This window comes from Salvia splendens, chromosome 7, assembly GCF_004379255.2.
Source record: "Salvia splendens isolate huo1 chromosome 7, SspV2, whole genome shotgun sequence".
Taxonomy (NCBI): Eukaryota; Viridiplantae; Streptophyta; class Magnoliopsida; order Lamiales; family Lamiaceae; genus Salvia; species Salvia splendens.
The window spans coordinates 33607867-33623410 of NC_056038.1; the positions used below are offsets into that span (position 1 = coordinate 33607867).

The window sequence follows — 15544 nt, forward strand, 5'->3', positions numbered from 1 at the left end:
CCTCGGCATATGCCAATGAAGGTGCGTAGATATGACCTATATAAAGGATGAAAATCAACTCCCAACTTACATCGATTGAGTCGAAGAAAGATAGATTTATTAATGATGTGGAAGAAATAACAGTGCGATCCTCCTTTGGCAGGAAGAAAATGCACATGCATACTTGTTTCTTGCCAAAAGGAGAATTGCCCTGCCATTCAACCCCACAATGTAGCATTACTGCATTACAGAATCAATGGTTTCTTCTATTGGTGTGTATGAATGGTTAGGGTCGACATGTTGCCGGCTGACTTTTCCCATCACCCAGAAAAGTCCACCCAAGAAAGAAGCTACAAGCTATTATGAGTTTTGGCTACTAGTTAAACAAGCAAGGCTCAGACTTCGGGTTATTCCCAACTGTAGCATTACATAGGTTCTAGCATAATATTAATTCCATAGTAGAGTTTACATATTGCAGGGAAAAAGCAACAGATCTTTGAGACTGAATTTTTATGAATTCCCTGAGCTTGAATCTATTTCCACTCTTGGAATGTATACTAGTAATGCTATTAATTAGTAACTGAGTTTCTAGTATTTGAGTTCCTGTTGGTGTGACCGATTTCACAAACTTCATTTAGTAAATAAACTCAAACAAGCATAAGATGAAACCACTCGAGGCTTAGATTTCATAAATTTAATGATAACTTGTCACTTTCCTTTGTAGTCTTGACTTTATCAGCCAAGTGAAGGTGTCACTAAAAAGTAAAAATGCAGTTCAAAAGGGTAACATGTCCAATGTCCTTAATTGTATCTCAACTAAAGTATCATGTAATAGAAAACTTGAAATGATGACATGATTTGGAGCCTTTGACACTTGTGATCAACCACCTAAGTAATAGTCCAATCACAGCAAGCTTGATATCTATACATTTTACAGGCTTTAAATACTAAGGCAAAGTACACAGTTTTTGGGTAGAAACTAGGTCATCCACACGACTACACGAGTCAGTATCAGTTCACCATATCTCGAACCTAAGTTCACATACCAAATGAGAAATAACCTATTATACAGTTTTCCGAACAAGTAGGATTAGACCAGAGTCTGCAAAACTGCCAAAAAAGTTCTAGGCCGCCACCAGGACACCAATACTCATTAAGAGGATATGCATTTAAAAATCCAATGTGAATACCTCTTAAAACTCCACCAAATCTGTATAACTAATTGAACCATGACTAAGTGAAACTCCATGTCACTTCAAACTGCTTCTCAATTAGTTGAAGATAGTAAACTGACGGTAAATAATATTGTAGGACAATTAGTGAGCAAATCTCCTTTGGCAGACAGTCGAAGAAGCCATAGATCTTGTAAACTCTAAGTAGGTGACTGATTGTCTGCTGAAGGAGACTTCCCAATAATTCACCTACACCAGAGACACAAAGAAAACATTTGCAAAACTTGCATATAGTTTCGAGTTTTGTTTCCCCCTTGTACAACTTCACTCATAACACCAAATTAACTAATACAGAACTCTGCCTTTGTTGCTGTCATATTTTCAGGTAGATGCTTTAACAGAAGAGTAGAATCATATTCAGGTAAAAGCATAAGGATAGAAGTTAGAATAATTCCTAGTTCCCTTATCTCTAATGAAGTTTTTCGAACAAAATCTGAATCGCATATCACGGGAAGTTGCGTAATTAAGCAGCCAACCTTTTTCGAATGGTTATAATATGAAAGCCAACCTGTGCGCAAGTAGCTCTGAGCTGATGTGTGCATGTTTTAAAGCATGAGAAATGACTAGCCTAGTTATCCATTTGCAGATGACTAATCTTGAGACAGTGATATGCATCCGAGAAGTGTGGTCCTTCATCTGGAAAGATGTCGCATTTTCAGTGGAAGTCATATTACAAATTTACAACATGACAATTCATCATATTCTGTGTGATCATCAACATGGATCAGCTAAATATTACAACCAAGGCATATCATGAAATAAGTTAAAATCAGAGATAAATGATTGCCACGGCTAAATGCTACTCCTAGAAATTTCAGGAGAGAGTTTCATTTTCTACTCAGATGATGTCGTTTCTTTGAATTGACCCAATATTAACAATATCTATGGTCTAACCATATTTATACTCTAACATGTGAATGCATTGGTTGGAGTTGGACTATGAATATACCTACATATTTTCTGCATTTCATGGAAGTAATTGTTGACATCCATTGACACATTAGCTATGGACAAACCTTATTAAACATGCTTCACTAACTTATCATGAGCCATCTGTTCAAGAGGCATTTGTATCTCTTTCTTATAGGGGGGGCATTTGGACTTCTTGATAAGAGCAGTCAAGCATATCTTGATCAGCATAAACAAAGATATGCAAGACCAGGGGGACCATGAGTGCAACAGAAAAGGTGAAAGGAGGCCAAGGGCATTGTTCCACAGCATATACCGTTGAACTCACAAAGAATATCCACGTAAGATGCGAATATTTGAGAATACCCAACCCCACCACACCCATGCTGAAGTTTAACAGAGTCAAAGGCAGAGCTTGACCTCCAAAATGCAAACAGTATAGAAACTAGGAAATGGAGAACAATGAGAATGTAGTTCTCCTTTGCAGAAGAATGCCATTGTGTGTGAACAGTACTTAATTCTGCCAAAAGGAGGATTTCCATGCCATTATCTACATTTCCATAACTGGTTCAAGATGCATTTATATAAACTTTACTCTCTTTCGATGCTCTTTTGTTATCAATTAAGTGATATCATAGATAAATAAAATATACAGTATGATTGAGTACTTGAACGAAGATGGCTAAATAAATTCAAAATTAATCTATCCATCAAAGTAAATGGTAGATTATGTTGAATTATTTTTATCAATCCACTCCATCACTCAAGAAATTGGTTACAGAAATCTAGGAAGGCCAAGCTCTATCTAATAAGCCAGTACTGATCAATGCTAGAGTTACCAATTAGTCTAATAAGCCCCAATTAATTAGTTTAATAAACCATAACTGATGGTCTGATTTCTGAATCATGTGAAAATGAATCTTAAGCATAACCGAACAGTTCTAGGCAGCATAATATCTTGAACTTGGAAAGTAATTTCTAATATGGTATCAGAGCGGGCCTAAGTCGATGATGAATTATATCTCTTTATCTCTTCTCTTGCCTACCCAGGTGATGGAAGTCCGATGTGTCATTCCGGCCCACACGTGAGGGGCGTGTTAAATTCTCTAAATTCTATCCTACATCGACTTGGTGATGATCCTAGCACCTCTATATAAGTGTGGATAACCCTCCCCTTACGAGACCTTTTAAGGTGTGAGTGGCTCATTTTAATAGAAAGGACAACAATTATAGAAGAATGAAAAAGTGAAGTGAGGCATAAAAAGTGTAGTACAGAAATTGGATGTGGTGAATTGCAGATAAATGAGAGAAGCATATTCGGGAATAACCTCTATGGTCGTTGTCCGATGTGCATGCACGCTTCACCATGGCTCTTCCTTCTCAGAATAGGATCTAAAAAGATTTAAATTAAATTTTTAAATAAATGTGGTTTGTGTATTCTGAGGCTCTTTATATTCCAGTCATTTCGCTATGTTCTTTTATTTATTCTAGTAATCAGGCTTTATTTACCAAAACAAATGATGGGTCTATGACTCTAAAATGATTATAATATTTTATGAATGAAGAATATAAATTGTAATCAAAATAGTGAGAGGAAGAAAATGAAAATAAATTGATATATTAAGTGCAAATAGAAAATAAATTATTTTTGGGAAGCGCATGATAATGACGTCATCACACTTACATGGGCCTGTTTCTTCTTGGGCTTTAATTAGAAGAGGTTGAAAATGGGTAGACGTACAGATGCGAGAGCCCATCTATAGACCTACAAAATAAAATTCTTGAATTGCCGGTTTTTACTTGATGTATAATACTTACTATATCATTCGTCTTTCCCAATTGATTTGGGACATTAGAGTCCGCAACCCCATCTCGGTAACATATTTCTTTCGGCCCCATATATGAATTCTTTAATTATAGTCATTAAAAACTGTAGTAATTATTGTTCTATAAAAAACATAAGGCCTCAAACAACAATCAATCACATGAAACTAGATTTTAATGTACTATGTCCTACTGAAATTTCTCACCGTTAGAAGCTCTAGTACATTAGACTCTAGTTTCATGTGTTGATCGAATTGCACTCGAAAGTTGGTATTGTAGGACTAAATCTCAGGTATGACCCTGAACACGACGATGGCGAGATAATATGGAGAACTTCTTGTTGGATATATATTCATGTAAGTATATGATATATTATGCTCTAATCTCATTGCACTCGGACGTCAATTTTTGTAATTTATCAAAGAACAACAAATGTCACACTTTGGGCGTAATTATGGCTACAATTAGATAGTTTATCAAAGTTAAATTTATGGAATGTGGAGGCTATAAACATCAATCAATCCTGTTTTTGTCGTAAACTAAACTTATTACTATTAATAGTAATTTATATATGTCGTTGCTATTAATAACGACTATAACCAAATATACTAATTATCACAAACATGTCATGGAGGTAAATTTCTTGCGTCTGAAAGTTAAACATTTTGTTAGTTTTGTGAGGGTTAGTATATTTAATTGTAATAGTCAATAATTGGTGATAATATCAATAGTTTAACTATTTGAGTGTAATTTATTAAATTAAGGCTAATGTCTTACACTAAATATACAATTCTTTTCTTGTGCAGAGTTGACCTTTTAAATGCCTTACCAACGAAGTGAGAAGATGGATAAGCGACAAATTGATTCCAGACTAATTAACATCTCACACATAAAACCCCCAAAAAGATTATGGTCTCATTATCATGATTAGGCAATTAATGTTTCTAACTTGACTCTCACTGGAGTGGCAAACTTTACATACATCAAATTAGTTTATTCATTTATTGTATAAAATTTAGATTATAAAATAGAACTAACGGACGTTACGTCAACTGTGATATTAATGAAAATTGCAGCCTTGTAATTAAGTAACCCATGTGCTTCAAAATCTACACGTTTCCGTATAATTAAAACAGTAATAAGATTTTTCATGGTTTTAATTTAATTAACTTTATAACTAAAATGCCCATTATAACATATAGATGTGATAATTCGCAATAATTTGTGATTTAACGATATATTTATTTCTACTAAAATAAAAAAATACCGGCATAATAATATTATAATTATACTTTACTTTCATTGATCTAGGTTTTATATATTGTTAAAACCCTAACAGTGTATAATCCCAGCGTTTAAATAGCAAAACCTTCAATAATTTATAGGAAAACCGTTTATATGCGGCTTATAATCACTGAATAATTCTTGTCCCAAGTAGCTTTGCCAGCAAATAAACAAGAAAAAGGTGTGTGTGAAAGGTATCGAACTTTCTGATTTGATGCCTCCGTGGTTTAGTTATTGTCAAATTATTAATTATACCAGGATTTAATTTTATAAATCTTAGTACTTATCGCACACAATTATGTTCCTATTTATTAATTGCATACTTCCAAAACTATTAATCTATTTAAAGATGCGTCACATTCATACGACTGGAGTTGTAAGCTATACCAACTATAATAAAATATTAGGTAACTTGTGTTGCAATATAATGTTAATGAGATTAGATGAGCCATCAAAACTCTAATATGATATTAAATGAAGGTACTGTCAACTGTGGGCTAGCTGATATCAAAACTCCATTTTCGTATTTTTATATGAAACTCGTAACTACTTTTTTCTACGTGCACTTAGAAATCTCGTAAAATCACACGGTCGTAAATCCAACAATGATGTTGATAAGTGATAAATGATATTGGAGAGATGGCTTTGTCACAACTCTTCCCCTCTTTAAGAATTTTGTCCGCAAAATTCATTTCTTTAAAATTTGATATGCTCAATAAAATTTCTAACCCGTAAACAGATGTGGATAGTTCTTTCTCATTTTTTTTCTTCAGTTTCCCAAGTAGCCTCTTCGACCCTGTGATTCCGCCAACTAACTTTGACCATTGGGATCTATTTTCTTCGCAATTGTTTAACCTGTCGGTCTACAATATTATCTGGTTCCTCTATGTAGCTCAGATTCTCAGAAATCTGTATATCAAGACCTTTCATAACATGTGACGGGTCAGATTGATAACGTCGAAGCATGCTGACGTGGAAAACATTATGAATCTGCTCTAACTCTGGAAGTAATGCTAACCTATACGCCAACGGTCCAACTCTTTCGACAATATCATACGGCCCAATATAACGAGGACTCAGCTTACCTTTATATCCGAATCGCATTACTCATTTCCAAGGTGAAACTCGCAAGAAAACTTTATCTCCAACCTCGTATTCCATTTCTTTCCGATGCTGATCATAATAACTCTTCTGTTTGTCTTGTGTCGCCTTCAATCTTGTTTTTAATGATGTCAATCTTGGAAACAGTTTCTTGAACAATCTCTGGCCCTTCTAGAATCTCTATATACTGAACTTCTACATTTTCTACTATACAATGTCTCATATTCAACTCCTTCTAACTCATCAAATATTTCAATTTGTCATGATCGGCCGAAATTCAAAACTCTCTCCATGCAGATAAGGATGCAAAATCTTGGAAGGAAAACAACACTGCTAAATCCATATCAGAAATAAAATAAGAAGCTTCATATACTCGTGATTGTCCTTGACGCATAAGCAATAAACTTTCCATTTTTTTTAATAGAAGAAAACCAAATCCATGTTGCAGTGCATTACTGTAAATAACATAATGTCATATACCTGTGGAAATAACCAATATAGACGACATAGTCAATCAATGCTTCCACTCATCAAAACTGTTTTGACATGCTTCACTCCATATAAGAGGAGAACTCTTCCGTAATAACTTCTTCATCAATTCAACCATAATCGAGAATCCTTTTCAGTTGACAAATACTTCAGTATTCTGTATATCCATTTCGATTCTTCAAATAATACCATGTGTCCCAATAATACCGTATGATCTAGCTAGACTCACACTTACCCAACCTTGCAATAAGTTGTTTATCTCGCAAAACATGTAATACTGACTGCAAGTGATTAACATGCTCATATGTACTTCGTGAAATATACTAGTAAGTCAATAAAAATAATCACTAAGTGATATAGGAATGGTTGAGAGACTTTGTTCATCAATGCCATAAATAATTGTAGGTGCAATAGTTAATTTGAAAGGCATTACCAAAACTCATAATGGTCGTATCGAGTTTAAAATGGTGTCTCTGCAGTATTCTCTTTAGCTATCTTCAACTGATGGTATCTTGATCAAAAATCCGTACTCGAAAACAGTTGCATACCTTGAAATTGATCAAATAAGTCTTATATTCTCAGTAATAGATATTTATTCTTCACAGTCACTTGATTCGACTTCCAATAGTGTATATAATGTCGCAGTGTGTCGTCTTTTTTCTTCAAAAATAATATTGGTGCTCTCTAAAGTAAAACATTGAGTCATACATATCTCTTGTCTGGCAACTCTTGTAACTATTTATTCAACTCTTGAAACTCTAATCAAGACATTTGATAAGGATGAATAGAAATAGATGCAGTACCTGGTAGTAACTCAATAGTGAATTTTGTTTCTTGATCAGGTACTAATCCAGGCAAATCTCCACTTTGAATAAATCAAAAGGCCGATGTAGCTAATATAAGACATGTTGCAATTGGTCGATACCATTAAATATCACTCGATCTCGTCTCGATGATTATATTACCATTTCTTTAACATGACAAGCTGTCTTAGTTCGATGAAGTGACAACCAATTTATACTCATGATAATATCAAATTTGTGTATGAACGAGAGAATCAATATCCGCTGACAGCTCAACTGAATTAACCCGCACCACGCAGTCTAGATAAACCGTGTATACTGAAACAATGCCAGCTCATAATCAACAACAAACATAGTTCTTGTTTAAAGACAGAATCTCTCTTTACTTCACCATCACAATACACTTCTTGCATATATTTATCATTAAATTCTCTAGGAAAATCGTCTGAACTTAGTACCAAAGGTTGTATAATAGCTTGTGAGACTGTTTCTGCCCAATAGTAAATATTGCTTCAAAGAAGAGACACTGTATAATCAAAACGTTCTTCTGACATACAACTCATCCGATTGAACACTTGTTCTATCCTTTTCAACCATATCTTGGCCTCGGTCGGATCAGTAGTCTCATAAAGTCAACAATTCCACTTTTCGGTGCTATTTAATGTTTCTACCTCTTTGACTCATCATTGGTCCATGTATTTACTGAAAATCACCATATGATACAATATGTATATGAGATGTTTCTATAATTAATTGATGATGCAGGGCGGCTGACCCTTCTCTCCTCGGTGACACATGTTCATGATAATACTAATGCAAATGATGCTTATAACCAATACGTATCATATGCAATGCATGGATGCAATGTCCCAGCGGGATCCTTATCCCTGCTCTGATACCACCTAAAATGTCACACCTCAACCCCTCTGGCGTATACTCTTATAATAAATAAATCCCTTATCATAAAAGCAATATATTTCAAAATATCATGTAAAGTAGTGGAACTCTCTCACCACTTTATATACTATACATTTATCTACATGCAAAAAGATGAGAAGGAGAAGGTTGCCAATATGCGTCAGCCACCGAACCTGATAACACGTGGAGTTCCTATGACCCACGTAAGTCAAAACTTTACTGCTATCTTATTCCTGAAAAATTTAGTGGTTTATATGAGCCACAACTCAGTATATATAAATTTCCACCTTTAATCTCACATGATACAAACATCAAGCATATTCTTTCATCAATACATATAATCAGAAACAATATATAACATAATTTAAAAACAAACTATTTCATATTCATATGCATATGCCACTCTATTCAGTTTATTATTCTGTAACAGTCAAGCCTGGTATCTGCCCGGGATTCCTCTATGACCCGAAGGTCTCTCTGTAATTGGACTCATAGGTCCCTCTGTATTTGACCTGAAGGTCCCTCTGTATTGGACTCATAGGTCCCTTTAAAATTTCAGATCCAGTACAAGGCTGTCACAGATCCTCTTTAATCCAATGATTCACATAATCAGTATCATAAACATATCCTTTGCACCAATAACATATCCATATCATATTCCATCAAATTATCCAATATATCTAAACAAACACGTCCATTTCAGCAATCAAATATTCATATCATATTCGACCATCAAAATCAAACAATTCATAATCATATCAATTTCACACCATATAATCCAATAATTCACTCCAATTCAACATATAACAATCTACCACATAACACATGTAAAACTAAAAGTGTGATTTATACACACCTGATTATGACAAGAGTTTAACCGAACCTCTTATTCTGTCTCCTAATTCACAACCCTCAGGTCCTATTCATATAAATAGCAAAATTTTGATTGATAAAATATATATATATACATATGTACGTGATGTGTGTGTAATTGTGATCAAAATATAATACACATACCTAAGCTCAAACCATGTAATTATTTTTATTCTTTTTTCCAGATTCTATACTGTCTCCACTCCGTCTCGTTCCTCTTCTTTTCCTTATTTTCTTAATTATACTTTCTCAAATATGAAGGGGTCCTATAAAGCTTAGTCATTGGGTCTAAATTTGTCCACCTAATCAAAATACATGCATGGTTTCTCCATTAGCTCCCACGTATTATCACATATATGTTTATTATAATAATATGGCAGCTAAGGTTTTGTCAAGTTAAAATATTTCCTAAATTGGATGTACCCCATGTGTACATAAAATATGTATAATAAATAAAGAAGAAGCCATCTATATTAATATTATAGAAGATCCCTATACATAACCACCCATAAATTTAAACTAACACACATACGCATACTTGTATATACACACTTATATATATAACATATAATTATACAAGTATAATTATACTTGTATATACACAATTATATCATTGGAGATGCTCTAATGGTCCCTTTCACATTGCAATAAAAAAATGATCAACTTTGGATCACTTCCATGTCAAGAAAGGAAAAGGGAATATCCTACACACCAAGAAAGGAAAGAAGCATAAACCACTCTATTCTAGGAAGAAGAATCAAATCAATAGGGAATTGATACAATTAGAATAAATTGATCTTTTCCATATTTATCTTGTATTTACAACTATAAAAGGGAGTGCATTGTACACAGTGAGATATAAGATATACAACAGAAATCCTACGATACTTACAATGTTTTCTACTACCAATCTCATATCTCTTGATTACCATCTTTAAGATGGTATCAGAGCAGGCATTTGAGATGGGGACTCAGAAATACGACGTTCCCCATCGTCCCTTTCCCAGCCTTGTTGATTAACCTTCAACCCTCAACCCTGCAAATCCAAAACCAACCATGTCAGACTCCGAAAACTCAGATACAGAAACACCAAAAAACCACCCAAACCCAATGAATTTTCCAACGGAATTTGCTGCACAATTTGCAGAATTCCTCAAACAAAGTCTCAGAATACCCGACAAAGCGGATTCATCATCGACCGCAGCCACACCACCAAATCCAAACCAACCAGAATCCTTTGGAGAAATCTCCATCAAAACCAAACTCAACGGGGATAATTACCCCCTATGGGTTAATCTTATGGAACGAGCGATTGGGGGAAAGGTTTGACCTCTCACATTTCTGGAGTTTCAAAACCTCCCCCAACCAATGACCCCGGCTACGCAAGATGGCAGCAACGGGACCATTGCGTATTCAATTGGGTCATCAACAATCTCGAGGCAGAGCTCGTGAATGAAGTATCTCAGTACGCTACTGCCCGAGACCTCTGGGAAGGCCTGGCAGTCACCTACGGGAGCGGGGCTGATCCGTTTCAAATCTATGACCTGCACAGACAAGCCATGACAGTCAAACAGGGGAACATGACATTGGAGGGCCTATGGAACAAGATGCAGGATCTATGGATATCCATTGATTCCAGAGACCCCAGCCCGACGGACGTCGAGAACTACAACAAAAGGGAGCAACGACATCGCCTCTACCAATTCCTAAGTGCACTGGATGAAAAATACGCAAGCATCAAAAGAGAAATCATGGACAAAGATCCACTACCAACTGTCCGGAAAGCTTACGGGATGGTACGAAGGCATTCAATTAATGAAGGCGTCCTCGGAACCACAGAACCACCGAATAATGGCATCGGCTCTGGACTAGCGGCCACCGACCGAACCCGACCTCCACCACAGTCAAACTCAGCCCCAAACAGAACGTGGAACAGCCGAAAGGGAGACGAAGACAAGAGCAAACTCACATGCTCTCACTGTGGGGGGAAGAAACACACCCGAGACGGATGTTTTTTGCGAATCGGGTTCCCGGAATGGTGGGATGACATGAAAAAGGCAAGAGCTGCCCGAAATCGAAACGCCGGAGGAAGGGCAGCCGTCGCCGTCAGTGACCAACCGTGGAATCACGGCGTTCAAACGGCGACGCAGGGAGGAGCACCGATAGCGGCTGGAGCTTGGGCAGACGGTGGCGGCAGTCAACCGTGGTTCCAGGGAGGACAGATGGCGGCGCCTGGAGTCTGGGCAGGTGGAGAAAACCGAGCTTCCAACGCCGGCGGTGCCCCGGCGGGCAGCATCGGTCCACCACCGGCTGGAAATCGAAGTGCCGAGGAAGAGAGGGGATCGGCCATGGCGGCTAGGGTAACGAATGGAGGTAATGAGGGGTTGAACTCATTTAACCCCTCAGTTTCGAAGTTATATCATTTTCCACCCCAAAACTTAAGTCTATCTCTTTTTAGTCCTCCTACTGCTCAAGTCTCACAAAAACAGCCCCATCCATCCTATTTATCACATTGTTCACCCTATAAAGTCAAAACTGTGCATAATAAGTCCCTAAAGTCCCAAAATCCGAATTATAATTTCGATTTTGAGCCCAATATAGCATGTAAAAATTCTTTTCAAGCCTTAGCACTCTCGTCTACTTCCACCGAAACCCAGGACAAAGATTATCATTGGATTTTTGACTGTGGGGCGACAGACACAATGTCTTGGGATGCATCTGATTTTAAGGACATTTCGGGCACTAGGAAAAAATATATTAGAACTGCTAGTGGGGATTTAGCACAGGTTCAAGGGGCGGGCACTATTACCATTTCACCTAAATTGAGCCTTTCAAATTGTTTATATGTCCCCTCCTTGTCTCATAAATTGGTGTCCGTCAGTCAGGCGACAAGAGAACTTCACTGTAACTTACTAATGCAACCTGGCTGTTGCATTTTACAGGATACGAGGACGGGGGAGATAGTTGGGCGTGGCACTGAACACCGAGGACTCTACTACGTGGATGAGATGGCTCAACAGGGTACTGCGATGCTGACTCAAGGACTGACTGACAGACAGACCTGGCTTTGGCACCGCCGGTTAGGACATCCATCCATAGGATATTTACGGTTACTTTATCCAAATTTAGCCACTTCACACCCTTTGAATTGTGAGACATGTTTTTTGGCCAAAAGCCACCGACATTCATATAAACTCAATAATACTCGTGCGAAGTCTGTTTTTTCTTTAATACACTCTGATGTTTGGGGCCCTGCACCTGTTACTAGTAATAATGGCTTTAGATATTTCTTGTTGTTTGTTGATGATTGCTCTAGAATGACGTGGGTATATTTTTTGAACTCTAAGTCTGAAGTTTTTGATAAATTTACCCAATTCTATAGTCTCATACAAACCCAACACAAACAGAATATCCAAATACTTAGGACTGATAATGGGGGGGAGTATGTAAACACCAAAATGAAACAATTTTTCACTGAAAAAGGCCTTGTTCACCAAACCACCTGTCCATACACGCCTGAACAAAATGGGGTGGCAGAAAGGAAAAATAGGATCCTCTTAGAAATGACCCGAGCCCTAATCATCGAATCCCGTGTCCCACACTCCTTCTGGCCTGAAGCCATAGCCACATCAGTTTACCTTCTTAACCGACTCCCTACCCATATCCTAAATTTTAAACCTCCTTTGGATTTTCTCTCAGCCTATATAGATATTCCATCCTCTCTCACTCTCGAACCCAAAGTTTTTGGATGCACAGTATTTGTCCACATCCCAAAACAGAACCGATCTAAATTCTCACCGAATGCTGTCAAGTGTGTGTTTTTAGGATACGGAAAAAATCAGAAGGGATACCGATGCTATGACCCCAAAACACATCATCTACACACAACCTTGAATTGTGACTTTGTCGAATCTGAGTACTTTTTCCACCAACTTAGCAGTCAGGGGGAGAATAAAACTACAGACTCGCTAAGTTGGCTTCATACACCCTCATCCTTGCCCATCCCAACTCCTACTCCACCGCCACCCGATCCTACACCCGCCGGTCCATTGCCCATGTCTACACTGGATGTCGGTCCATCAGAGGAAGTTAATGTAACCGCCGAGACGTCTCTACCCACTCATATACAGTCTGAGGGGTTCGATGCTTCTACCCCACCATCATCTCCGCCTTCGAATCCTGAGGTAAGCTCTAGTACTCATATGAGTCCTCAGGTTAGTGCTAACGATGTGAGACAGGAGGACAGTGTGGCCCAACCGGATCCAAGTACAAGTGGATATTTACCGACCAGGAGCACAAGGGGTGTGCCACCAAAACGGTACTCTCCAGACTGGCAAGGTCCAAAGTCCAGATACTCAATAGCAAACACTGTTCAGGGACAATACACGGAGATGGCCAGAGCCTTCGAAGCAGCTCTATATGAGGAAGTACACATTCCTCAGTCGTGGGAAGAAGCAATGAGGCATAAACACTGGAGGGAAGCTATGAAGAAGGAAATGGATGCCCTAATCAAGAACGGAACTTGGGAACAATGTATCTTGCCAAAGGGAAAGAAACCAGTTGGATGCAAGTGGGTGTTCACTATCAAGCGACGAGCAGATGGATCAATCGAGAGATACAAAGCGAGATTGGTAGCAAAAGGGTACACCCAGACCTATGGGATAGACTACGATGAAACATTCTCCCCGGTGGCAAAAATGAGTACAGTACGCACCTTATTGTCTGTGGCAGCTTGCAAAGACTGGCCATTACATCAGTTCGACGTGACTAACGCCTTTCTACATGGCGAATTGAAGAAGAATGAGGAGGTGTATATGGAGGCTCCCCCAGGATTTTCGGGAGATTTCGGGAAAGGGGAAGTATGCAGACTAAGGAAGACACTCTACGGGCTAAAGCAATCACCTAGAGTATGGTTCGGGCGATTCTGCCAGGCCATGACAAAATATGGCTACAAACAGAGCAATGCAGATCACACTCTGTTTCTAAAGAAAAGGGATGGGAAGATAACGTGTCTAATCATTTACGTTGACGACATGATTATCACAGGTGATGACATCGAAGAGATCGAAGAATTGAAAAAGAACTTGTTCCAGGAATTTGAGATGAAAGACCTTGGTGCAATGAAGTATTTTCTGGGGATTGAAATCCTGAGATCAAAAAGGGGCATCTTCCTAAGACAGAAAAAGTATGTCTTAGACTTACTGGCAGAAACCGGACTACTCGAGTGTAGACCAGCTGAGACTCCGATTATGATGAATCACGGACTGAAGATCCTTGAGGGGGCTGCAATGACAGATCGAGAAAGATATCAATGCCTTGTAGGGAAATTGATCTACCTCGCCCATACGAGGCCGGACATTGCATATGCAGTAGGAGTTGTGAGCCAGTTCATGCACAAACCTCAGGAAGAGCACATGGAAGCGGCCCTTAGAATTGTGCGGTACCTAAAGGGGACAACAGGATATGGCGTACTACTCGAAAGGAAGGAGAACCTTGAAATAGAGGGGTACACTGACGCTGATTGGGCCAGCAACCCGAACGATAGAAGATCTACAGCTGGATATTTCACCTTCGTTGGTGGAAACTTGGTCACTTGGAGGAGTAAGAAGCAGAAAGTGGTGGCATTATCTAGTGCAGAAGCAGAGTTCCGTGGAGTGAAGAGTGGAATCACCGAGATCTTGTGGCTGCGAAGATTACTCACGGAAATTGGTTTCCCTCCAAAAGAGAAAATTAGACTTTTCTGTGACAACAAAGCAGCTATTAGTATCTCGGAAAATCCAGTCCAGCATGATAGGACCAAGCATGTGGAAGTTGACCGTCACTTCATCAAAGAAAATATAGATAGTGGCATCATCGAACTTCCATTCGTTCGGTCTGAAGAACAACTAGCGGATATTCTGACTAAAGCAGTGCATGCTAAGGTCTTCAAGGAAGTTCTGACCAAGTTAAGTATCGGAGATGCCGTTACTCAACTTGAGGGGGAGTGTCAAGAAAGGAAAAGGGAATATCCTACACACCAAGAAAGGAAAGAAGCATAAACCACTCTATTCTAGGAAGAAGAATCAAATCAATAGGGAATTGATACAATTAGAATAAATTGATCTTTTCCATATTTATCTTGTATTTACAACT

At 38.1% G+C, this 15544-nt stretch overlaps 1 protein-coding gene across 1 annotated transcript; it reads right to left on the reverse strand.

Annotated features, from left to right (window-relative positions):
• Positions 1-1295: 1295 nt before the first annotated feature.
• On the reverse strand, positions 1296-6332 carry LOC121810772. Its single transcript, XM_042211504.1, has 2 exons — positions 6084-6332; positions 1296-1400 (listed from the first exon to the last, which is right to left on the reverse strand). The coding sequence occupies exons 1-2, from the start codon at positions 6330-6332 to the stop codon at positions 1296-1298; spliced, it is 354 nt and encodes a 117-aa protein (XP_042067438.1).
• Positions 6333-15544: the final 9212 nt, after the last annotated feature.

Excerpts from the sequence above, each read along its gene's own strand:
- LOC121810772 (XM_042211504.1), bottom strand. The coding sequence starts at position 6,332 with ATGCGATTCGGATATAAAGGTAAGCTGAGTCCTCGTTATATTGGGCCG. Across the intron at positions 1,401-6,083 it reads ATAATATTGTAGACCGACAG|GTGAATTATTGGGAAGTCTC; the intron begins GTTAAACAATTG and ends TCTCTGGTGTAG.